This window comes from Schistocerca piceifrons, chromosome X (assembly GCF_021461385.2).
Source record: "Schistocerca piceifrons isolate TAMUIC-IGC-003096 chromosome X, iqSchPice1.1, whole genome shotgun sequence".
Taxonomy (NCBI): domain Eukaryota; kingdom Metazoa; phylum Arthropoda; class Insecta; order Orthoptera; family Acrididae; genus Schistocerca; species Schistocerca piceifrons.
Genome location: NC_060149.1, coordinates 754,395,015 through 754,420,900, shown reverse-complemented (window position 1 = coordinate 754,420,900; position 25,886 = coordinate 754,395,015). Strand labels below are relative to the sequence as shown.

The window sequence follows — 25,886 nt, the reverse complement described above, 5'->3', positions numbered from 1 at the left end:
CACAAGTCACTGGATGGTGCGTGGCGGAGGGTATGTTGTACCAATACTAGTCATTTCTTTCCCTGTCCCATTTTCAAATTGAGCGAGGGAAAAGCGACTGTTTATATGCCTCCATATGAGCCCACTTATCTCTTATCGTCCTTACGCAAAATGTACGTTGGTGGCAGCGGAAACGTTCTGCAGTCAGCTTCAAATACTGGTTCTTGAAATTTTCTCAGCATTGAGCAAAACTCCTTACGTATAAATATGTTTACCCTAACCCAGAAAGTTAATTAAGAGCTGAACACGCCTTTGAAACCCAAGCTGTAATTATTGTGCACTATGTAGATATAGACACTAAATTGGAGAATTGCAAAGGAAATAATTTTAATATGAGTGGAAGGTTTAACAGAAACAAGCTACGGATTTACACATTAATTTATTGGATTAAAATTCACATTAAACGGAACTGACTAAAAAAAAATCAATTGTCATTACAAATGTATGCTACATGAATTATACCAAGCAAAACTATTGGTTTCCAGCGTTACTTGAATGAACAAGAAAACATGTCCCTTAGACGGGGCAGTTGATGATCTGAAAATTACTCACGAACATATATCAAAAGGAATACGCGGCTGTAGGCCTGATCAATATCGAGAAACTCATGCATCTACTAAAGCAATGCTGGACTTGAGACAGATGATCGCATTGACCAAGAGTCGTCCTAGTACATGCCGATGCTGATAATATTGTTCACCGTAATTACTCAGCATGAGACGTGCAGAACGTCACCATTGTGGATGTGGTCCAGTGGTACAATATAAGTGTTGAGCTTCTGTCGGCACGAACTCTGGACCCCGCTCGTGTGCTAAGACGCGCGCCAAGTGTGCACAGCTCTCCATCTCCGGATCAACGCTACTGATGTGCACAATAAGCGCACACCTCTCCATCTGCCAACGAACTCCAAGATTTGGAGCTGAACCGTGCAGCTTGCTATTCCTTTGCACCAAACAGGACATGCCAGCCAACCGCAGAATATGAACATTCTACCGGCCAATGGGGACGTCCTTTCACGCACAAAAATCTCACCAAGACAAAAGCGCTTCCGTTAACCTTTTCAGTGGCAAAATAAAAAAAAAAAAATTTAATTTTTCCTTGTTTTTATTGTATTAATTTTCATACAGTGAGACAGAAAAATGTAAAAATTAAATGAAATATACTTAAACTGAACACATACGGGGTGGTTTCGAATGGAGCCACTGCCCTCTAAATGTCATCACTTTTGATGATACAGTAAAAAGCAATTCCTTTCCGTAGATAAGCATAAGGCTACCTAGCAGTGACTACATGTCCATCTGCTTCTTTGGGGTTCTTTCTTTGTGCTGCAGTGCACACAGCGCCTTGAGGATCCATGTTTTGGCAGATGTTTTGAATTTTTTTGCAGATGGTTCTGACGGTGTACTGGGATGGCCAGGACTATCTTTGAAGACATTACTGCCTACCAGGCCTGTGGCAACACGTTTTCGAAAATCCTTTAGGACTTGCTTCGCTGTTGGATTACATAATCGAAACAGAATAAATGCATTTCCAATAGAAATATAAACTATATACCAAAATAATCTCAGCCACCACCTTCGTGATTTCTTGTCTATTGCATAAAAACTGTTTATCATATCTGCCTTATCGACACATCCCATATTTGCAATATATGATTTCACTATTTTTGGGCAAGGTACCTTTGTGATTTTTCCATCCTTTTCTTTATGGCTGACTTCTTCAACACTTACAGGCGAATCAATTGTAGACAGCAACATGACTACACGTTTGTCTTTCCATTTGAAGCAAGCAATGCCATCAGAACGAACTGACCAATCAAACTCTCCTCCCTGCAGCTCTTTGTCTGTTTTTAGCGTAGGAAGTCCTGTTCTGTGTGATCTAATTGTTACACAGGCAAAAAGTCCGTCATCTTTTAGCTTCTGTAAAAGTGAGATACAAAAAAGATTGTTAAAGTATATGTGGTATCCCTTTCCTTCCAAGCCTTTACACATATCTCTCACAATTCTCTCTCGTAAGGATTTTTCCACTATGCCTTCAACTTTTCCAGAATGTATCTGAAAATCACAAATATATCCAAGCTTATTAGCTCTGAAGCAGATTTTGTATCCCCTCTTGATTGGCTTTTGGGGCATATATAGTTTGAATGCGATTCGTCCTTTGAACTTCACCATGCATTCATCTATAGCTTGCTCCTTAGTAGGTGCACAGAATTCTTTGAAGTTTATCAGTATCTGATTGATTAGTGAACGGATTTTATATAGTTTGTCATAATTTCTGCTCTCCCTTGAAGGCATAACAGCGTTGTCATTGATGTGAATATATGTCAAAATCCAGCTGAACCTCTTTACCGACGTTAGTGAGGAGATTTACTCATCTCAAAGTTCCTTATGGGATGACCAGCAATCACGATAATAAGGTTTCTTGATTCCCATTAGAATGTTTATGGCCAAAAATACTTTTAGTTTTGCTTTAGATAGAGGCCTTTTTGCCACCTTTCTGTGTTGCGTATAGGTTAGACTGGAAAACTGTGTGTTCTAACATAATGTCACAAAACAGACACAAAAAAATCTACTGGTTGCATACCTTCGCTGTCATTTTTAAGTTTTCCTCGTACACCAGCTTCCTCTGAAAAATTGTCAGCAAAGTTCATTGCACTGACATCCTTTCTCCATGAAAAATTTGCAATGGAAGACAGTGACAAATCGTCATTAGTGCTGAAACTATCATCACTGTCATTGTCCAAATGGTCCTCACTCTCACTTTCCGAAATAATTTGAGATAAAACAGGTGTTTTCATTCGCAAATCCAGATTACTGACTTCAGCTAGCACATCACTTTCACTGTCACTGTTAGTGTCAATCCGTGAGTGGGGATCTGAAGGAATATGTGCGAAAAGGCACTCCAGAATTTCCTCATCCTTTAGTCTGTGAGAATACAGAACGTGAAACAGGAAAAAAAAATTCGTCACACCTACTAATGCTGCCGTTACTGGAGCAGTGGTTTCAAATGGAACCACCACAACATTCACGGAAATAAATTCATTAGTTTGGTTATTATTGCGGTAAATATAGTATTAACGTAAACAGAACAGTATTCTGCATTAATACATGCATAAAAGTTACCTAATACAGAAGAATAGAGTCACAATTTGAGAACAAAGACGTTCGAGCACAGCGTACAAAAATGGCTATCCAGCTCGCCTAACTACTTGCTAATATTTACAGATTTTGAAGCGCTTCCAGTGACAGCCACCAGAGGGCAGCACCAACTAGGCTGCTGAATGGTGTCCCCAAAAGTAGCCACTGCCCTTTTGCCACAAAATGAGAAAATTGTAGGTGGTTTCAAACGGAACCACTTCCCCTGAAAGGATTAAACACCAATGACCTTCTTCTTCCAAAAAAGTTGCTGCATCAGCTCCATCCCTGTGACGTCACAGACATTTGTATCAATCGTCCATTTTCGCGCCCAGTAAGTAGCCTGGCATCAGAGGTCCTCTGAAACTAAAAACTGCGGTTGAAGCTGGAGTTTTATTTTTCTGCAAGCCGTGTTTCTTAAGGAAAGCCTGAAGGCACTCTTTCAGAACACGAGAAAACGCTAGCTGCCCTACGGCGGAGTCCCTTCCGAGAGCTCAACTCGATCACAGGGCAGGGGTCGGTCGTAAACGCACTACTGACAACCCCCGCCCCCGCATTTGTGTACGACCCGGCATGACCACTTTCATGGAGTCAACATCAGAGGCTGCCCTCCTGTACCGATGCCAGAGGGCCGCTTTTTACGTTACGTCACTGCCTTTCCTGCTCCAAACCCAGCGTAGTTCTTGTTCCCATGCACTCACAGAAAGCATAGAGAAAAGCATGGAAGCCCTACACCATGTGAAATGTATTTTATATTAAGTTACTTGAAAGTCAGTATGTACAGTCGTTCCAATCCAGTTCACTTTAACAAAATATCATTATCGTATTCTGCTCAATCATTATCCTCTAATTAGAGTATTATTGGTTCAAATGGTTCAAATGGCTCTGAGCACTATGCGACTTAACTTCTGAGGTCATCAGTCGCCTAGAACTTAGAACTAATTAAACCCAACTAACCTAAGGACATAACACACATCCATGCCCGAGACAGGATTCGAACCTGCGACCGTAGCGGTCGCTCGGTTCCAGACTGTAGCGCCTACAGCCGCACGGACACTCCGGCCGGCGAGTGTTATTATCATATTAAATTAAAAGGGGCATGCGAAATGGCTTGCCGCTTTTCAAGTTGTTTTGCGGAAAGAACATCGTCTTCCCTCCACGGATACCCACTTGAAATTACGAAGCATCTCCATAATACTCGCGTGTTGATCAAAACCACTTGAACATATCTACCAGCCCACCACTGAACTCCTTCGATGTCTTCCTTTAATCTGACCAAGTACACAAGAATGGGTGACAATAGTGTTCTATACGTGGTCTCCTTTACATATGAACCACACTTTCCGAAAATTCTACCATTAAACCAAAGTCAACTATACGATTTCTCTACTGCAATTCTTACGTGTCCATTCCATTTCATATCACCTTGCAATATTAAACCGAGATATTTAATCGATATGTCAGTATATTACTAACGCTGTACTCGAACATTACGGGATTGTTGTTCCCATTCATCCGTATTAAGCTACATTTTTCTACATTTAGAGCAAGCTGCTGTTCATGATGCCAACTAGAAATTTTGTCTAAGTTTTCTTATAGTCTCCTACAGTTACTAAACAACGGCACCTTCACGTACACCACAGTGTCATCAGCAAACAGCCACGGACTGCTGTACACCCCATCCGTCGGATCATTTACATATACAGAGAGTAAGAGCGACCCTACCACACTTAACTTGGGCGTTTCTGACGATATCCTGCTCTCTGATGAAGAATCCCTGGTGAGGACAACGTACTGTCTTCTATAACTTAAGAAGTCTTTGATCCACTCACATATCTGGGAAACTATTCCGTATGCTCGTACCTTTGTTAGCAGACTGCAGCGGTGCACTGTGTCAAACACTTTCCGGAAATCCAGGAATATGGAATCACTCGAGCTATCAAATTCTTTTCCATTGAAACTAACACAACAACTATGAATATCATTATACAAGCCAAAACGAAAGCTGTGGCATGCACCATAGATCGTAAGCAATCGCTGTAACACGCAGGCAACACCAGATCGTAGCTAGCGCCCGCGCCAGCTGTGTTGAGGACTCTCTCCGGAGCGCGAAAGCTTTGTGGGTACACAGCCTAGAACTGTCGAAAAAATACTTCAGCGCTATACTCCAATTATCGGCGTGCCAAAAAGTGAAGGTATGATAAAAAGCACTCCGTCTTCAGGCCACGAGTGGCCTACCGGGACCATCCGACCGCCGTGTCATCCTCAGTGGAGGATGCGGATAGGAGGGGCGTGGGGTCAGCACACCGCCCTCCCGGTGAAGGTATGATGGACATACAATTTTAGTATACAGACAAATGTAGTATACATAGTGGACTTCCATGCAATTCTTACCGCCATGTAACACCAGACTACTACCACACACAGCACCGAATAGTTCTAGCAGTTGACAACATTTTTCTATCAATTTCCGCATCCTACGGTGTGGCCAGAGTTTGCAGATTGCCAGACATAGAGATCTGATTGTGGTCATGTTTACTGCTGCCTGAAAATGTCATTATTTGATATTTAACTATGACAAATAGTAACAAAACGGCGCGCTTTTGATCGATAACTGTGCCGTACAATTGAAACGGTATACTTGCATAGCACACAATGTGTAACACAAAACACATCAAATAAAGGATGCCCTCAATTACCGATTTATAGTTACCAGTGATTTTATTATAACACATCGTAGCTAAAGCGACGCGTTTTCGAGATACCTCTAATTTGCTGGTGCTTTGAAACAGCTTATATTAATACCACGTCGTCTGTGATAAAGAAAACCTGCCAAATACACTGTTTGACATCAAACGATATGGCGGCTCCAAAATCCTACTTGTGATGTAAAAACGGTGTCGCATCTCACTTACCACGTTCCTCTCGACGAGACAAAAATCTGACGTACCAGATTCTTCATTTCACACTATGAAGTGTAGTGGAACGTGGAGTTCCATGCTCAAATGTCACCAGCTCCCGGACTAGTGGGTTTTCCCATCCCGTGAGAGGACGGTTTAAGGAATTTGTTCAGTCTTAACCGCTGCGTAGGCTGTACGGCGGCCAGATGTTCTTGTCATTTTCGAATACTTTCGAAGTGGCATACGTTAGAAGTGAAATTTAGTGTGGATAGTGTTTCAGGGAAATGTCTGCCCTACTACTGTTTGTTTCTAAGCAAAGTGTTGACTTCCCAAACAACATTTTACCATTCGGCAATAGCAGAGTACGTGAGTGCTAGGATTACGTAGTAATTAAATTGGTAAATTTGTAAGCTGTAGATCTTGAGTTCGAATACTGTCACATCTCAAATTATAATTTGTGGTAACAGTTATTTAAAATCGTAGCCTTTAAAGTATTTGTAATTATATAGCGTGAGTCACGCTTCATTTCGTGAATTGTTCCAGATATCGAAACCAGGTTTTCTGCAGTTGATATTATGTTGAGAGGCACTTAATGTTTTGTAAGATAATGCTCTGAACTTTGTTATCAACCGAGATATTAAAACAAGAATTTTTGTAATGGAATCGTATACGTTTCCTAATTAGCTGCATTCAGTAGCTCTTGGAAAGACAATTACAATGATACAGCGCCTGTTAATGCTGACGTTGAAAGCTTTCGCAAAAGAATCTGAAAATCTACTAAAACTTGAAATCAATACGGCCAGCATCGGCTATTACGGTGTAAACACCTCGGGCACAGCTCTTACATGCCAGGATTCGTCGTTATATGCAGCAAGACAGGCCTATGCGACTACGGTAAAACCCTGTTGTTTTTAAGAGATAAACAACTGTGCCTGCAAAACATTTATCAAAGTTCTAAAATCTCAGTGTTACGTTTCCAGGTTTTTATGGAAACGAGTTCAATTTCATCAGGTGGTTTTTCAATTAAACCCTTCCCATTGCTGGTTACTTGTTAAAACCGAAACAGAAACGTCGCTCGTTCGTAATTCGTAATGACAAACGGCCCTATTCGCCACAAAATGGAAACTACAGTATCAATATTTTTTAGATTTGAAATAAAAAGTAATACCTGACCTGTCTTTGCCTGGAGACTCCCTGAAGGTAAAACACTTGCTGTCGAACAAATATGTCTATAGGTGCTACTCGAATTAATAAGACGGAACACACTTTAAATAAACTAAACATTTTATTCAGAATGACTGACGATGTGTCACTCACAAAATAAATGCCTTTCTTAACGAAATGTTATTTTACATTTTAGTTAAGGATGTACTCAAACTGTTTACTATCGACTATAAGACACATTTGCAATCGCCGTTCGAGAGATAAGTGCATAATATGCCGTTGGATGCTGTGGCTATTCGACGTTGCATATCGTCTGGCGTAATTGGGGATTCGTGATGGACTGCCACTTTCAGTGCTCCCCGTAGAAACAAATCAGAGGAGTCGAATCAGGGGACCTGGATGGCCATTTCGCTGCACCATTCTGTCCTACCCAACAATCACGAAATTTTTAATGGCGTATTTGCGTTGCAAAACGGGAAGAAAGAGGTGGGCAGCCGTCTTGTTGGAACCACATACACTGTCGTCTATCCAGTTGTACAGCTTCTAGAACAGGTAGAATATTCGTAATAAAGTGTGTTTGGTTATTTCCATCTAATGCACGTGGGATGAGGTAAGGACCTAAAATGTAATTTCCTCTGGTGCCGCACTGTACCTTTAATCTCTATGGTCGTTTGTGTTTTACCTGACGAAGCTAGCGTAGATATTCAGCTGCCCAGTAGTGCACGTAAAGTTCAGTTTGCATTACCGTGGTTCGTAAACGTTGCTTACTCGGTAAAAAGAGCATGTTGAAAAATGCAGCGTCGTCTCCCAGGCGCCGAAGGTCAAACCGATAAAACTATATGTAAGATGCGAATGACACTCGTTTAGCTGGTCCCACGTTCCTTCGTGATACTTCTCGTACCGCCATGTGGATTGATAAGTGTTGTAGCCAGAACAACATCATATGCTCTGTCAGTTACAGTGTTTATCCTCGTCCTCTGTTTGACTTTGAAGCTGCTTGTTGACATTAGTGACCTAATAATTCGTGTGAGTGCCTGGCGCGTCGGACAGCGACGATCAGGCTAGACTACCCTATACCGCTGTAGCGCTTCGCAGCCTTCTTTTTTTACGTTCGTCATATGGAAGTAGCATGTCTAACTTCTCCTCGTATTTGTCTATGTCGAGAAGCAAGGAATGCTGAAGCAGAAATGACCTCCGGACAGATGACACAGTTCCTGCTAGTTCTGAAGCGCAGAGAACTAAACAGTCGAAAGGCTTGATACAACAGCGTAGCCTGGCATGAGCATATTTATAACGCAATAGACGATTTCGGCCGACTTACCTTTCAACGTAAGAAAGTTTCTAGGATTCTTTTGCGAAGAATTTTAACTTCAAAATTGATAAGCATTATATCGCTGCACTCGTCTTTTCGAGCGCTTTCGGATACCGTTCAAAAAAGTACATCGTTCTATTTAAAAAATCATACTTGCTTCAATATCTCGATCGACACAGGAGTTAAGATCTTTTATCACATAATAAAATTATGTGCCCCTTAGCGAACTATCATTTGCCCAAAACTCGTTTCGATATCTGGAACCGTTCACGAAATAAAAGGGGTATCGTCCTACGTGACTCACCCTGCACGTCTGAGGAAAACGGGCCATAAACGTTCGCCTTTGCATCTACATAACAGGCCGCTCATCATTTTTTCCTTTAAATATTGTGCCTTCTGCTTTGTATTGAGAGTGTATCGCCCGCACCAAATAAGCAGAAACGAATATGGTGCCTTCTCTTTGACTTAAAAATACTAAATGTTCTGTCTTTGGTGCCTATGTCGGCATAATTGTCACAGTGATCTTGGTCTTTTCGATCAATGATCGTAAAGGAATTTAAAATCAAGTGTCGATATATATATATATATATATATATATATATATATCCTTTCAGTCGATCATTCGACACTTGTCGATATATATCTTTTTAGTCTTTCAATCGTCACTTGATTTTAAATTATTTTACGAGCATTGATCAAAAAGACCAAGACCACCGTGTACCTACATCGCTGATGTTAATGCAACAACATCTGCGGTTTAAGTGCATCACACTTTTATTTGAAAAAAAAAGACAAGAGACGTTTTCAAAAATGGTTCAAATGGCTCTGAGCACGCACTATGGGACTTAACTTCTGAGGTCATCAGTCCCCTAGAACTTAGAACTACTTAAACCTAAATAACCTAAGGACATCACACACATCCATGCCCGAGGCAGGATTCGAACCTGCGACCGTAGCGGTCGCGCGGTTCCAGACTGTAGAGCCTAGAACCGCTCGGCCACTCCGGCCGGCGAGACGTTTTCCTTTTGGTCATATTTACGTTGTCCGCCGTCATAGTTTAGTGGTCATCTTCTCTCTCTGCTTCTGGCCGTTATGTTTAGGACACGGGTTCGAATATCAGTACAACCCGGGAGTTTTCCTTGGAAGGAGGACTGGAAAGGGGTACACTCCGCCTCGTGATGCCAAAACTGAGGAGCGGTCTTCTGACACCACACCCCTCCACACCGCTTCCAATGGCTCCTCTGGCAGAGCCGGCCGGTGTGGCCGAGCGGTTCTAGGCGCTACAGTCTGGAACCACGCGAGCGCTACGGTCGCAGGTTCGAATCCTGCCTCGGGCATAGATGTGTGTGACGTCCTTAGGTTAGTTAGGTTTAAGTAGTTCTACGTTCTAGGGTACTGATGACCTCAGCAGTTAAGTCCCATAGTGCTCATAGCCATTTGAACCATTATTTTTTCCTCTGACAGAGGATCACACAGCGGTCGGTCGGTTCCTGCGGTTCCTGTCGGCCCTTCAGGGGTGCGACGCGGAGATTTGCTGAGCACAGTACGTTTAACGGCGAAGAAACGTATTCGAAGGTTAAACATTCATTTACTTTAAACAAAGTTTCCTTCCATATAACACCGTAGGTTCAGTACCACGTCGAGTTTCCATCCTCCTCTACAACTGAATTTGGAAAAAAAAGCAACAAGTTTCCGAAATAATCTGCGACATCACGCAGCATGACGTGCTTCGGTGAGCGCTACCTCGGGTATTGGCGCAGATATTCTACTCCTAATAATTTTCTTCGTATCTGTGCATAAAAGCTCTATAAGTCTATAGTACTGAGATCGGCACCTTCGAGATGCTAGTCCAACACATCAACGTCTCCGTTCATTTGGATGCAGCGTCTTCACAATCGCTGTGTGGACTGGGGAACGGTCTCCTGAAAATCTGAGACGAAGTGAAGGAAGCATTATGTTCTCCAGTAGCTGATATTAGTAATCTCTAGAAAGCGAACCGTAAAGGTTCCACAATAATCGGTAGCCACGTGCTGATAGCCAGCTCCAGATTATCATGGATGTTCTCCCACAAAATAGACTCTGATGGATACACTTACTATGGAATGCGTTCCTCTTGAACGACATACATTGGCAGAGTTATTAGGGGCAGTGCAAAATTCCTTCTCGTCCGTGAATGTAACCTTGTCCCAGTATAAAAGCGGCTTCCTGCACTCCAATACGAAGTTTACCTGACAGCCATATGTTGTTCTTTCAGCCGAGTTTCGTCCTTACCTTCCTTCCCCGTTGAGCTAACGACATATGGTCGACCTTCTCGCACGTAAATGATGTTCTTAATTTCTGTGCTGGTCCTGAAAGAGTTTTCATCACAGCGGTAGAGAAAATTATGTTTTCATTATCTGTAGTAGTCCTCGGACGTCCAGAACGACGACAACGGTTGACGTGGCTTTCATCCGCCATACTCTTCACCCAGTAATGAATCGTAAATTTGCCGGATCCTAGTGTACGGGTGCCAACGGCCTTGCTGCAGTGGTAACACCGGTTCCCGTCATATCACCGAAATTAAGCGCTGCCGGGCTTGGCAAGCAATTGGATGGGTGGCCGTCTGGGTCTGCCTAGTGCTGTTGGCGACTGGAGTTCACTCAGCCCTTGTGAGGCCAACTGAGGAGGTAATTGAATGAGAAGAAGTGGCTCTGGTCACGCAAACTGACAACGGAGGTCAGAGCGGTGTGCTGACCACATGCCTCTCCTAACCTAAACCAATGACATTTATAGGCTAAGGATGACACGGCGGTAGGTCGATACGTTGGGTCTTCCGAGGCCTGTTCGAATGGAGTTTAGTTCTAGTTTTCTAGAGTATTGGCAATGGCAATCATACAGTAGCCATCTTGACAAAATCCAAGAATGCGACATTTATGAAATCCACTGAGTTGCAATGTGTCGTCTTGACGGAAGTATGAATATTCTGACAAGACAAGAGAGACGAAGTGCTATAATTGGGGGAGAGCATTTCCTTCGCCACAGAAGTCGTACTCATTCCCAACTATATGCTATGAAAAATTTGAACACAGATTTTATTCATGATATCGCTGAAATTTTAATTTTAATTATTTATCAGTAATTAATGTCTTTTTCGACTACTCAGTTATATCAGATAACTGCACTCAATTTATGAGTATTTCGGCCAAATTCATCGGTTCTACAAACGCAGCTGTGGATTTTACCACTTATATGTCAAACATAAATACTTCAAATAATTTTTTAGGCTTCCGGTTTTACCGGAATCCTTATAGGATCGCTTTGTTGTCCGTCTCTCTGTCTGTATGTCCGACTATTAAAACTACTTTTTCTCAGGAACGGACAGTGGTATCAAGCTGAAATTATTGTCACATTCTGGTGCGCAAAAAGTAAGCTTGCAAGTCAATGAAATCGAAAGATACCGCCAGGTATATCACATATTTCGACACTCGCAAACTCATATAGCAAAACTTATAGATGAATTATCTACAGGTAAGATGGGCCTGGTGACCTAGCGCTAAAGCGCGTGCATGGAAACCGAAGAGTCACGGAATCTAGTCTCGGTCGGTTCACGTATTTTTCAGTCTTCGTTCGAACCGCCAGAAACAACACGTGGTTCGAATTACACGTTAATCCCCTGTCGTAATCTGACGAGTCTGACTCGTGATAACAATTTTAGACCAAACACGAGGATCTCGAGAAAGACTCGTGGAAATAAATTCAGGCCACAGTTATACATCACGAGTCACACTCTTAAGAACGAAAGTCAGACCATACGTAAATATAGCGCGTCAAGCTAGCACTTGCCAGTGACAATCGTGGTTTACTTCTCACCATTAGGCAGTGAGAATTAATCACAATTCATTAAATCTAAATTACCAAGCCAGCGCGCTAGTGGTTTTGTACTATCGTTTTTGAAGAAAACTTTTAACAAATTCTTACATAATGCTAAGAGAGGGACGTTTACATGGAAGTAACGATCAAGATTCCAATGCTAGCGAGGTGGCTGTACAAAACAGAGGGCGTGCAAAACATTTAATTATAGGTGACGATAGAGAAGAGGAAAATTCAATACCTATAATATGTGTACTGTGGACTCCGCAACAAGTAGAAAACACACCGAAACAATTGAAAATATTCAGAGAAACAAAAGCACCTGTTTCAAATCATTTAAGGGAATATAAAGGATAATTATAACTATTTTCTAGGATGTTTCATTACAAATTTTTGGAAATACTTGCTACGGAAATAAATCTCTTCTCAAGTCAACTAATAGAAAACAAAAACAGGACTACACTTGATACCCTGTAACTTTTGACGAAATTAAGGCCTACTACGCACATTTTGATGGCTCAAGTCAGAAAACAGAATATCTAAATGTATTTGACTAAAAGACTAATAGTAGAAATACTCTATTTAAAAAAGTAATGCATTTTAAAAGATTTAAGCAAATGTCGAAATTCTTACGTTTTTGCCATAATGAAACTGCTGACGGTACTGATCAGCTTAGAAACATGAGAACTGTCATCATCCTTTGGAATGAGCAATTTAAAGAAATTTTTAACCAGGATTTAAGTGTCAGCTTACACTTTCAGCATGTTAACAATTTAATCCATCGAAAAGAGCGAGATTTGGATCAAAATTTTACAAGCTAAATGAGGAAAGTACCAGTTTTTGTTATGGTTCCAAAATATATACCGACCAGAACAAAACGACGGAGTAATAGTGCATCAGAGGACGTTCCCATGGAGTTGTCAAAATCCCAAATGAATAAGGGAAATACCTTGTTTATCGACAACTGGTACTCCTCCCCCAAATTATTTTTAAAATAACACCAGAAAAACATAGATGTTATCAGGCCAGTACGCAGCAACAGGTAAAGTATGCCACAAGATATTTAAAAAAAAATAAAGAAAGGAGAATATTTGTGATGAAGTTGTAATAATTTATTTGCTCTGTGATGGAAAGACATGCGAGACGTTTAGGTCAACCAAACCTGGAAGTACAGAGATGGTTGAACATATAAACAAACACTTCAGAAAAAACCCAAAAGCATCCTCGAATACGTTAAGTGAATGTCTGGAATTGGTCGTTACGATCGGATGTCGGCTTATTTCCCAAACATGAGACAAAGTCCTCAGAGAATACCGAAAACGTTATTTTTTTTATATGTCAGGTATGGCTTTCATCAATACGTACATTACGCATAAAACAATACACGGTAAAAGAAAGGAAACATGTTGATTAGCGAATAAATATAGCTGAGATAACTTCCAAAAATATCCAGTTAACGGACTACGAAAACAGTGCACAACCTTCACTAGGTGAAAAACCTCTTCGACTCCAAGCGCAATATTGGGCCCTTCTCCCAAAACATGTCGACTCGACGCCTAAAAGAAAACACTCAACAAGGATATGTAAGGTCTGCATAAAACAAAAAGTGCGAAGCGAAGCGAAGTGGTAATGAAAACAGTGTAAAGTGGAGTTACACCTACCGCACTGGTTTCGAAACTACCATACCATGCAGGACTACCGATTTTTTGAGCTGTAGGTATATTCCTATTAGTAATTCGCTCAAGAGTAGCATGTCTTCCCCTAAATTTTTTTGTTGACGGTATCCCTTTTGGCTTCATGTTATTAGATTTCTTCTCAAGAAGTCACTCTTGAAAACGCCCTAGAAGATTATAATTTCTATTAAAATATTGTTTATGTATAAAAACTTATATACTGAAGTATTGTTTGAAATAGCGTATTAATATACAGGAACAAGAATTAGATTAGTTAGACGTCCACAAGAGCAGTATTGGGTGAAACAAATAAGCTTATAGCCACATAGCACATATCCGTATTATGCGAACAGTATACCGTGGCAGTCGACCAGGACCGTAAGCAAAGGAGAACTTGGACTCCCCAAGGGAGAGGAGAGGTGCGGGGAATAAGTCCCGCCTCTGTTTCGAGAACTGACATAATCGTCACAGGGGTTGCTGATTCCTTTTGTTGTGATGAGAGTCTCATTCGAAAACCCTTCATGCACGAGGATTAGTCTCTTCGCCCACTTCAAAATAATAAATAAAAACAAGCAATCCACAACACAAAGCAAACTGAAGTACACAAAGCGTTTGGTAGTGGCTACAGAGCAATGGTTTGATGCAGTCACAGCGGTAGTTCAGGCTCGACCTCTACTTGTGTTTTACGCAACCACAGTTATAAACACACCCCACCTAAAACTGCCATGACACTGTCGGCATGGCCCGCATCTCGTGGTCGTGTGGTAGCGTTCTCGCTTCCCACGCCCGGGTTCCCGGGTTCGATTCCCGGCGGGGTCGGGGATTTTCCCTGCCTCGTGATGGCTGGGTGTTGTGTGATGTCCTTAGGTTAGTTAGGTTTAAGTAGTTCTAAGTTATAGGGGACTGATGACCATAGATGTTAAGTCCCATAGTGCTCAGAGCCATTTCAACTGTCGGCATGATACTGTATCTCGGCTTGTACTGTAACTGTCTCGCGAGTGACACTGGCCCGTTTAGCTCGCGTCGTCTCCAACCGCTTGGGTACAGACTTCGTAGAACTACTTGGTACGGCAATAGGTTAACCTATGGGTCTCCTTTCCCCCACTGGATAACTGGGTTACGTTAGGGACACGCAGGTCGCCGAAGTGGCATTCAGTAGACTGACCTGCACCAGCAATTGCGCCACACGAAATTGTTATTATTGTTATTATTATTACTATATAAGTTCGTAAAGAATCCTCAGATCGCGGGTCCTACTCGCACTGACTGGTCAGTTTGTTTTTCAAGGCATTATTTTAGTTGGCAAATTACAAATGTTTAGCAAAGTAGAGTATGAGCAGAAATATTTCATGGTTGAGGTCAGGTTTTGCAATAATTCCTCCTTATACTGCTTGAAATAAGTTATCAGCAAATGGTGACCATGACATTAACGTCCTCCGGCTATTTACTACGTTTCGGGGTTTTATAAGTGTAGTTGCGAAACTCAAATAAATGAAGTAATTCAGAGCGGTTTTTGATATGAGGAATTGTCTTCACAAATAAATTTAATTTTGATGTAACTGATGAATAATTCGAGATGTTCATATCACACTGAAAAAAAATCCCTGCCCATAGAAAGAATTAAATAATTATTTGCTTCTAAAAATGTTCAAAAAGAATTAAATTCTTCTTGCAAGCACATCTGTAGCAGAAACCGAGTGAAGAGATAATACTAATAACGACAGTGATAACCGAATTATCTTACAGTTCCATACACTGAAGCGCCAAAGAAACTGGTAAAGTCATGCGTATTCAAATACAGGAATCTGTAAACTGCAGGATATGGCACTGAGGTCGGCAACGCCTATATAAGACAACTGTCTGGCGCAGTTGTTAGATCGTTTCCTGCTACAATAGCAGCTTATCAAGGTTTAAGTGACTTTGAACGTGATTTTATAGTCGGCGCACAAGCGGTGGGACATAGCATCTCCAAGGTAGCGATGAAGTGGGGATTTTCCCTCACGACCATTTCACGAGTGTTTCGTGAACATCAGGATTCCGGTAACACATCAAATCTCCGACATCGCCGCAGCCGGAAAAATATCCTACAAGAACGGGATCAACGACGACTGAAGAGAATCGTTCAACGTGACAGAAGTGCAACTCTTCCGCAAATTGCTGAAGTTTTCGATGCTGGGCCATCAACCAGTGTCAGCGTACGAACCATTCAACGAAATATCATCGGTATGGGCTCTCGGAGCCGAAGGCCCAATCGAATACTCTTGATGACTGCACGACACAAAGCTTTACGCCTCGCCTGGACCCGTCAACACCGACATTGGACTGTTGATGACTGGAAACATGTTGCCTGGTCGGACGTGTCTCGTTTCAAATTGTATCGAGCGGATGGACGTGTACGGATATGGAGACAACTTCTTCAATCAATGGACCTTGCATGTCAGCAGGGGATTGTTCAAGCTGGTAGAGGCTCTGTAATGGCATGTGGCGTGTGCAGTTGGAGGGATAGATAAGACTCTGACAGGTGACACGTACGTAAGCATCCCGTCTGATCACTTGCATCCACTCATGTCCATTGTGCATTCCGACGAACTTGGGCAATTCTAGCAGGACAATGTGACACCCCACACGTCCAGAATTGCTACAGAGTGGCTCGAGAAACATTCTTCTGAGTTTAAACACTTCCGCTGGCTACCAAACTCCCCAGACATGAACATTATTCAGCATATCTGGGATGCCTTGCAACGTGCTGTTCAGAAGAGATCTCCACCCCCTCGTACTCTTACGGATTTATGGACAGCCCTGCAAGATTAATGATGTCAATTCCCTCCAGCACTACTTTAGACATTATTTGAATCCACGCCACGTCATGTTACTGCACTTCTGCGTGCTCGCGTGCGCCATACCCGATATTAGGCAGGTGTACCAGTTTCATTGGCTCTTCAGTGTACTATGTAGTGGCAATTCTCAAACTCAAAAATTTGTGGAAACAGTGATAATTTTCAAACGGTTTCGAATTGGAGGTATAACGGCAAGAAGCGTCTTTAGACCCCTCCCTCTAAACATAATTTCTGCGTTAGAAACACGCTGATAATTAATCAGTGAACAGAGAGCCAGTGTTTCTTCACCGGGCACCGTGTCTAATTTTAAGCTCCTTTTAATCTCTTCACTGCCAATCCCGTTAACAGACGGGACGCGAAAATTTCGGTAGATTACTGTTCCCGTCATTAGACCGGTAAGATTTCTCTCGCTTTTATATACGAAATCACGTATTTCTACTGGTGCGATCTGTTTTCATTATGTTGTGATGGAGATGGAGTTTGTAAAGCAGCCTATAGCAACGGAAGCTGTTCGTTCAGTACGTAAAGAAACGAAAGACATGGCTTCACGTTTTCTTAGGTCGACAAAGTTTTGGGCTAACTAAGAAAGAATTTGTTGACGGTGACAACGAGAATGACGTTACCGATGAGTCAGATGATGATACTGTCTCTGTGCAAGAACAACTACGTCAAACGTCAAGTGAGTACTTTTCGTTTTCATTTAGTAAAACGTATGCTGTAATTACTGTTTGTGCTTTTTTCGATGTTTCTTCATTTTCTGTACCAGGAAAGAGTTTTTGTTATTTGTTGTAGGTTCAGAAAATGAGGTCAGTGATTGTGCTAATACAGAACCATGAAATGAAATGTCAGCAGTAACAATACCGAAAGGAGACAAAGAGGAAGGGATATCACACAAAGAAGTTATAAAATGCGAAACAAACTGTAACAATTTATAAGTATGGTTTCAAGCTGTGAGTTTTTAATTGTTGAAAGTATAATATTGTACAAGACTGGTAAAGAAAAATTATTTTTACTCTGGTAAACTTTTTTTTGTAAGACCTACAATTCATTAAAATATATGGAAAAAACATATATTCAAAGAAGCTGGAAATATGTCCTCCAGAAGAAAAAAATTTCAGGATGTCATAATAGCTGTAATCACAGTTAAATATTGGCTACTCTTCTTAATAAAAAAGTATTAAAAAGCAACCATTCTAAGAAACGGCAAGGTTTACGTGGCCTGCAGTCGAAGTATTGAAGCTAGTGTCACCAATTAACCATAAGAGATGAGCGGTTGAAACTGCGTTATAAGCTGCTTTCGGTGATTATTTCAACACGATGCAAAATATGATTAAATTGTGGGGCTTTTGGAGGTACTGAAAATGTTGAAAGTATGCGTTAATTAATTGTAGGTTTTGCAAAAAATATGGAAGTCTACCAGAGTCAAAATAATTTTTATTTACCAGCCTCGTGCACTATTCAACTTTCAACAATTAAAAACTCACAACCTGGAACCATAATTATAAACTGTTACACTTTTTCACGTTTTATAACTTTTTTGTGTGATATCTCTTCGTGTTGGCCTCCTTTCAGATTTTTTAGTAAGTGAAAGACGATCTGGTCGAAAAGGATTACAACAGAACAAAGAAACAAATGTGTTGAGCAGGCTGGAATCCACCTCCAAGGAGTCAGGAGTCAGAAGTCTCATACAGCGTGTCACATCTCCCGCTAAAAGACAATGACGAGCTTGCCAGGTGGTGGTTTTAGTGCTCTTGTTGATTAATACAAGTTTGGTGTGTGCAAAGTATATGTTCGATACCTGCTTAAACATCCATTTTTAACAGACACTAGCAGACCTCCATCATCAAATGAAAAAGGTCGGTTTGGATTGTGGTTCGGAATCCACATCAAACCGACGAGGGCAAGGTCAGTTTAGGCTAAGCCATGATAGACGTGAATGTCAAGGCAAAAAGAACGCTATCACCACTTAGCTTTCTTAAGCTAGAAATATATTTTATTTAATGAACCAATCGTTACGTAAGCTCACATGACACTTATTTCTTATTTTATCTGAATTTGAGACGTTGGAAATTTTGGTTCTGGACTGGGATTTGATTCGGGGTTTGACCCTGTTGACACGTTAAGTTCCATAATTTCGTTGTTTCACTCAAGGTTAGAAACTTCTCTATGTCTCCACTAAAGTCAGGAATCTGGTTTCGATTACTGATCTGGCACAAAAGTAGTCGTTATTTAACTTCAAACTCTACCAAGTGCACTCCAAACTACTGGTGAAAAATAATTTTGATTTCCATGGACGCAAACTCGGAGGAAGCTAAAAACGTGGCCGTTGGTAGAGTTCGCAGGTGGAAGCTTGTTGCTTGACATGCTGTTTAGCGATGGAGGTACCAAGTCCAATTCTTCGTACTTTGTCAACAATAACGATAGGTGCCGGCTTCAAGTACTATCCAGAAAATCACCTTTTTATCACATCCCTTTAAGTTGAAACTTCTCATCACATCATTTGAAGTCCACACACGACACTCCTAGCTACCGGCCGAAAAAAATCAATAGTTAACGTCTCTTCGTGTTGAGTCAACAAAGACAATATTTGTCGGATTTGACTCTGTCAGCGCAGAACTTTCCATCGTCTTGTTCAAGTCAGACATGCTAGTCCTAGCTACTGGTGAAGAAGAATTCGATAGTAACATATGTTCGTGACTATGAGTGCCGGATTACACGCACAGTCAGCAGTGAACATTTCGTAGCGCCGTTTCTATTCAAATATGCGAACATCTCGTTACTGGCGAAAAACTGTCGCTATTCAACGTCTGATCGTGGCTAGAAAACAACTGCGATAGGTGATTGGTTCGAATAATGGTGGAGCACAATGTATTTTATCGTCATTTATTTTCAAGCTCAAACTTGCTAACTGTTGTTGATGAAAGCTTCGATATTTCACGACTCTACATGCCTAGTCGGCAATGACGATTGGTGTCACGGTCGAGTATCCGACAGGCACCACAGCTTTGCTTAGTTAGCATTGACTATAGGTGCTAGGTTTGAATCCAGATCCAGAACAAGAAGGTTCGACATCTAATTTAAAGTTCAAGCATGTGCACAAGCTACTCCTCTTGAATACCATAGATATTTAGTCACAAATCGTGATAGATAACGAGGGTGGTACGTGACTTTCGAAGTGCACGTGGATCCAAGCGTCATCAGGAGTACAGTGAAATTACTAATGATACGCTGTAAGTGTGAAGTTCCCATAGCGCTTGCCGCTTAATCGCGGTTCTGTAACTGTCTCGTTAATTAATCAGTATATGTAAAATCACATGTCATGCGAATGACAGTAGGTCGGCTGTTGGAAATCCTCTTGGACAGCAAAAATACTTTTATTGCCATAAATCTTTTGGAATCTAGATTATCTTTAAGAAAAACTTATTCACAAAAGTATTTAGTTTTGACTGAGAATTACAGAGTGATTTGTGTAACAGAATTGTGAGTGTTAATCCGTTTTATATAGTCAAACGATTGTACCACGAAGGGATTAGAAGACTTGCACGAAAGCTACGTTATGTTGCCTAGATGCAAAGAAGGTAGAACGTAATTACGGTCGAAATGGCTCTAAGCACTATGGGACTTAACATCTGAGGTCATCAGTCCCCTAGACTTAGAACTATGTAAACCTACCTAACATGAGGACATCACACACATCCATACCCGAGGCAAGATTCGAACCTGCGACCGTAGTAGCCTCGTGCTTCGGACTGATGCGCCTATAACCGCTCGACCACAGCGGCCGGCAATAACGGTCATTTGGATACATTTGAGCATGATAGTACATATCTTTCAACTCACAAAATATGTCAAGTCGAGAATGAAAGTTTAAAAATGAATCTTACGGTGTCGCTCAACTATATTTTACGAACTCTTAAGAGTGCGTAACAATTCACATTTTAATGTTTGAAGGTGAACGTAGATAAAATGTAATAAACGTGTTACAAAACATATGTAGAGGAAAATAGTAGTTAGGTGGTTGTAATAGTAAGTAGAAAATGAGTAGGAAGTTCTTCCTATGCTCCTTTGTACAGCCCGACTTTAATGACGACACTGTCGACAGAACGTTAGGTTTTAATTTCTTCTTCTTCTGTCTACAGCGTCCATATGATCTATTTGTGTGGTTTCCTGGTTACCTGTTTCAGTTTCAAACTATTTATTTTATTTATTTGACGATAATTACGGGATTCCGGCCCTATCTGAAGAGCGCCTATATAAAAATAATACATTACGGATGAGCCTTTCATTATAAAGATACAAATTTTGTATTATATTATAACAGCATTATGCTGCCATTAACTTACGTACTAAACTACAGAAGATTAATCCCTACAAAAAGCAAAATATGGTATGAGCTAGAAATAACTATGTAATCTGTAAGGAAACGACTTTTATTCGTCACGGGAATGAAACAGGTATCATCCGTCCGAAGGCAGTGAAAATGTGCTGAAGGAATAATAAATATAAACCGCACCATGTGAATAAATACAAAAATCAATATTCGTTTTTCCAGAGAAGGACTTCTCTTTGATTATTTATTTCACGCAGCTATGAAAATCGCGGCGTTTAGCTTATTTCTTCGCTTAAGATCAAGTACAGGTACGGGGCAATATGGGAAGCGGTGCTATCGACACATTACAGAGTGTAATATTTAGCGAATATCTTTGTAATGGGTCCCACTCGTTACGAATTAATTTTACATAGGAACGCCTGAAAATGGGGCTGTGATTCGTAAACTAGCCGCGAAGAAAATGAAATATAATAAAACAAAATAAAAACTTTGTGTAGCTGCAGTACAGCTATGTATAAAATAAATACATCATCAGCTAAGGACACGCAATTAGAATTCTCCGTCGAATTTAGTGCAGGTCATGAAGTATGTATGTAGATACTTAACAGATTAATTCTACATAAAGTCACAATGAAAAATTGATGAAGTGACTGTATTGACATTTGAAGCAACTAATATAATCTGCCTGACACATTAGCTCAATAAAAGATCGTTGTCCCTAAAAATCTGGAAATTTAAGATTCAGCGTCACCTGAGAAGTAAACTTACAGACGAAACTATGTCCACCTGAAAAAAATTGTAGATGCATTATTGTCGGAATTCCCAATAAACTGCACATCAGCCGAAAGCGGCTAGTGTAATTATGGCACAGGGCGAAGGAAGGGAAGAAAGTACTACATCTAATTCACTGTTGGCAGTATGCATGAATTTTAGCGGTTTTTGCTTAATGTAAGATTAAATGGTAAGAACAAGAGTCCAGTGCCATAACACCACAGTACCAATCTCGGCGCAAAAATGAAGCCATGACCATGATGAGAAAAGAATAAATAAATCACGCTCTAGCAAACATAAACATTAAAGTAATTACAGTAGTACGTGTTGGTTCACCAAGAACGATATATTGCCAAGAGAACAGACACTGATAAGCGAAAGGGAATTTCTTTAGAGGAAACCTCTACGGCACACGTCAAAGCGAAAATACATCTGAAGTGTGAGTTATTTTTTCAACATTCACCACCTCTGTCAGAGTCAACAATAGCAATTATCTGTGTTTCATATTTAAAGGCTCTTCTTCCGCGTTATTCATTCACTTCTCATTTATACCTTAACCACGTAACGCCAGAACAATTATGTTTGTTTCTTTTTGATTTGACCTATCACTTACTGTACGTGGCTCGGTCACTAGATATAGAACACCCTTTCAGAAGACAGGTTTGAAAACGGAAATGAACAGCAAGCAGATCGTCGTGTCGTCGTGATATATCATCTCACCGTAAGTTCGGAGAAACCTAAGAAAACGAGATCACTGATGCACAAACTACGATTTATTCATGCGGTTCCTGAAATGATAACAGGAGATTAATCACAACTGCGCCCATTGTTACACGTGGGGTTAAATACGAAAGGCTTAGTCCTGATGATTATTGCTAACACGATATTTAGTTTACGAAATATTCTGAAGAAATTATTGAGTGACGAATGCTAATTGGATGAAGACCTATAATGATTTTAAAGAGCAACTTTCATCAAAATGAGCCCATGGAAATATAATGCATGCTAATGCTCCAGAAGAACTGAAACGGTATGTATTGCTCCAATGGATTTCAATTATAATATGCGTATCTGACGCACTCATTGTGTCTGCACCAACGATTTGTAGTAATATTATTTTTTGTCAGATGACTCTGTTACTGAATAATGATAACGGCGTGCCAATAGCTAATGGTAAGATGCGAAAAAGTGATTTGGGTGCTCTTGAACTACACATAATATTTAAAGTGGTGCGAGACGACTGCTTCTATTAAATCTTAAGTGGGAATGAATATAAACTTGTTTTAAACAAGCCATAAATTCAAAATTTAGCTAAGGTTCTTTGACACTGACTTTCTGCCGCAAATCGTTGATAAAATCCAAAGATCTGTCCTGGTCCTGAAAATAGGCTGAAACGTACTGTTGACAAGCACATTCTAGTTTTAGTACTTATTTGATGCTTGTAACTCATTCGTCGCTGACATTTATGAAGCAGTCAAATACACGACGAATACGACGCAGTGAAAAACGACTGAAACACTTTCAGAGTCTAATACTTGGTATAGAGGAAACTGCAAAGTGTTTCAACTTGGGCGGATAGAATTTACTGTGGAAATCTGTTACACATCGCCCTGTTGTCTGCGACAAGCGTGTCGCACGTGATTGCCACCAATTATGTTCCCCCATAATAAAACTATTTCCTTACAACTAAGATAGTCCCTCACAGAAGGCACCTTCGTGCTATCGCGAGTCTAAGAGCTGACGTGCTGGAAAAATGCTTGCAATTACGTCGACAAAATCGCCTGGTTGTTTACAGACAGAGGAAAGGCAGAGAGAGAGAGAGAGAGAGAGAGAGAGAGAGACATCCTTTCTTACCTTGCAGTGTCATTCAACAATGCGAAAACTGCTCAAAAAATTATTTCGTTAATCATAAATAACATGTAAATATGCAGGAAAATTCCTGACCTTACATACTATGCCTGATTATCCTTTACCGAAGTTTCATATTCAAAAGTTACACATACCACAACATTTTTACTATCACTGAAACAGAATTTTCAGGTTTATATACGACAGTAAATGCTATGAATGCGTAACAGGAAAAATAAGTGTAGCTTGCTTGGTTATCGACCAACGAATTGGCACATTAATGTGTGAAAACTTGTGCGGAGTGTTGATGATTTGCGATTCAATGTCTTGCCAGGAGGCCACAAAATACAATTTGACATGAACAACCTCCTGCGTTTACACTAGTGCCTTTGATGAGTTCTTCCACGTTGAAACACGCTCAGCTATTCTGATGGGCTGCACTTAAGCATTCATTTGAAGACCGGTTAACTATGGAAACTGAACAGTAGTGAAAACAAAATACAGGGATGTTTGATTTCATTCAGTGTGGTAAAATGTTAACTTTAGGACGCTGTTGTAACCATAAAAATTATTTATTTTCTTCTCTTTTTTTAAAAAGCTCGATACTTGTTAATCATTATGTTATAGCTTTGCGCGTACCATTTATATATTTACGCGCTGTAAAATAATACAATACATAAATATATGAAAATACATGCACGTTGTTGCTTAATTTACATTAGATGGTTTGAGTTAAAATACAATGCCAGGAAGGAGTTTCTTTCAGTTGCCAGAATATGTTACTTGCTACGTGTACTCAATGCGGAAAGTAACCAAAGCGCTTATCAGCCATTAACATATTTCTAAAACGAATATTCACTAGGCTGTTGTAGGCTTAATCGTTTTCTAATGGGATGTTCTGAAAATTGACTTCATTGCTCCTTTTCTTAACAGTTAACGATAATGATTAACTCTATTTTACGAATATGAGTTGACAAATGTAATTTCAAGAAATAGAAAATCGTTGAGGTGCATATACGTGTCAATTTTTTTTCTCTGCTGGTGCCTGCACAATGTACGTCTGTTGTAATTTACTTGCAGTACTACTAAGATGATACCAGGCGTTGGAATGTCGTTCACGGGAAAAAGCCGCTAGCTAATTAATTTGACACTCTGTAAATTTAAGGTATTATCTTACCTGTATTGGTGGGTTCGTTTCTTCGTTTGTCGCACTCCAGCGCTAGCAAATTGCTCACGGAAAATCGTCTCGCGTTGTCGGTCGCTGATGATGCCGCATCTTGCAACAACATTCCACTGTAGCTCATCATCTCGCCTCTGCGTATTTTACGACTTACTGCGGCATAGCTCACGGTTTAGAAATTACAAAAAAAGTTTTCGAGGCTGTCGGTTGCGAAAGAAACGAACTGTCATACGAGTTCGAACTAATCAGCCTTCCTTCTCGAAGACTAAATGCCAAACCACAAACGGACGAATGTCTGTGAGAGATGTGGTAATACGCGAACGATTTATGCAGTGTTGTCAGTGGCGACAAGTGATTCGTCAAATTACTGAAATGTAGCGAGCTGGTCCGATGCACCGAAGAGGCAGGCGACCGAAGCGGTTGTAAGGGATACGAGTAGGAGTTGCGACGGTGATATCCTCCCCCACTCTTTTGGGCGCCTAGGCTCCGCCCCCCTTCCCAAACACGTGCTCCTCGCCACAAAAACAGTATCAACCGCCCCTCTCTCCCCTTTTCTCTCATCCCTCCTTTCCGCGACAGACACGCTGAACCATAGAACACGCCTATAGGCATATTTTCTAATCAGCGCATCAAATGGAGTTGTAATAAATTGCTAGATAATTCACCTGCGGAGTGGATCTGCTTATTGCTCGACGTAAAGAGGCGCTTCAACACTTCTGTTGCAGGCACAGCTTAGGTACGGTGAGGTATGCCGTCGGGCGTCAGACGCCGAAACGGGGTGAGTGGTGATGCTGTATCAGAACAATGACGTTTCGAAAATTCGGTTACTTTTACTTTCAATAGAGTATT

The 25,886-nt window shown here is 40.8% G+C and overlaps 1 protein-coding gene across 1 annotated transcript in view; it reads right to left on the bottom strand.

The window, feature by feature from the left end:
- The window catches only part of LOC124723081 (paired mesoderm homeobox protein 2-like), a 507,093-nt gene extending 481,654 nt beyond the window's left edge, over nt 1-25,439 (bottom strand). Inside the window, exon 1 of the mRNA XM_047248258.1 lies at nt 25,035-25,439. Within this exon, the coding sequence (XP_047104214.1) occupies nt 25,035-25,164 (130 nt within the window). The 5' untranslated portion in view covers nt 25,165-25,439. The remainder of the gene's footprint in view (nt 1-25,034) is intronic.
- Nucleotides 25,440-25,886: the final 447 nt, after the last annotated feature.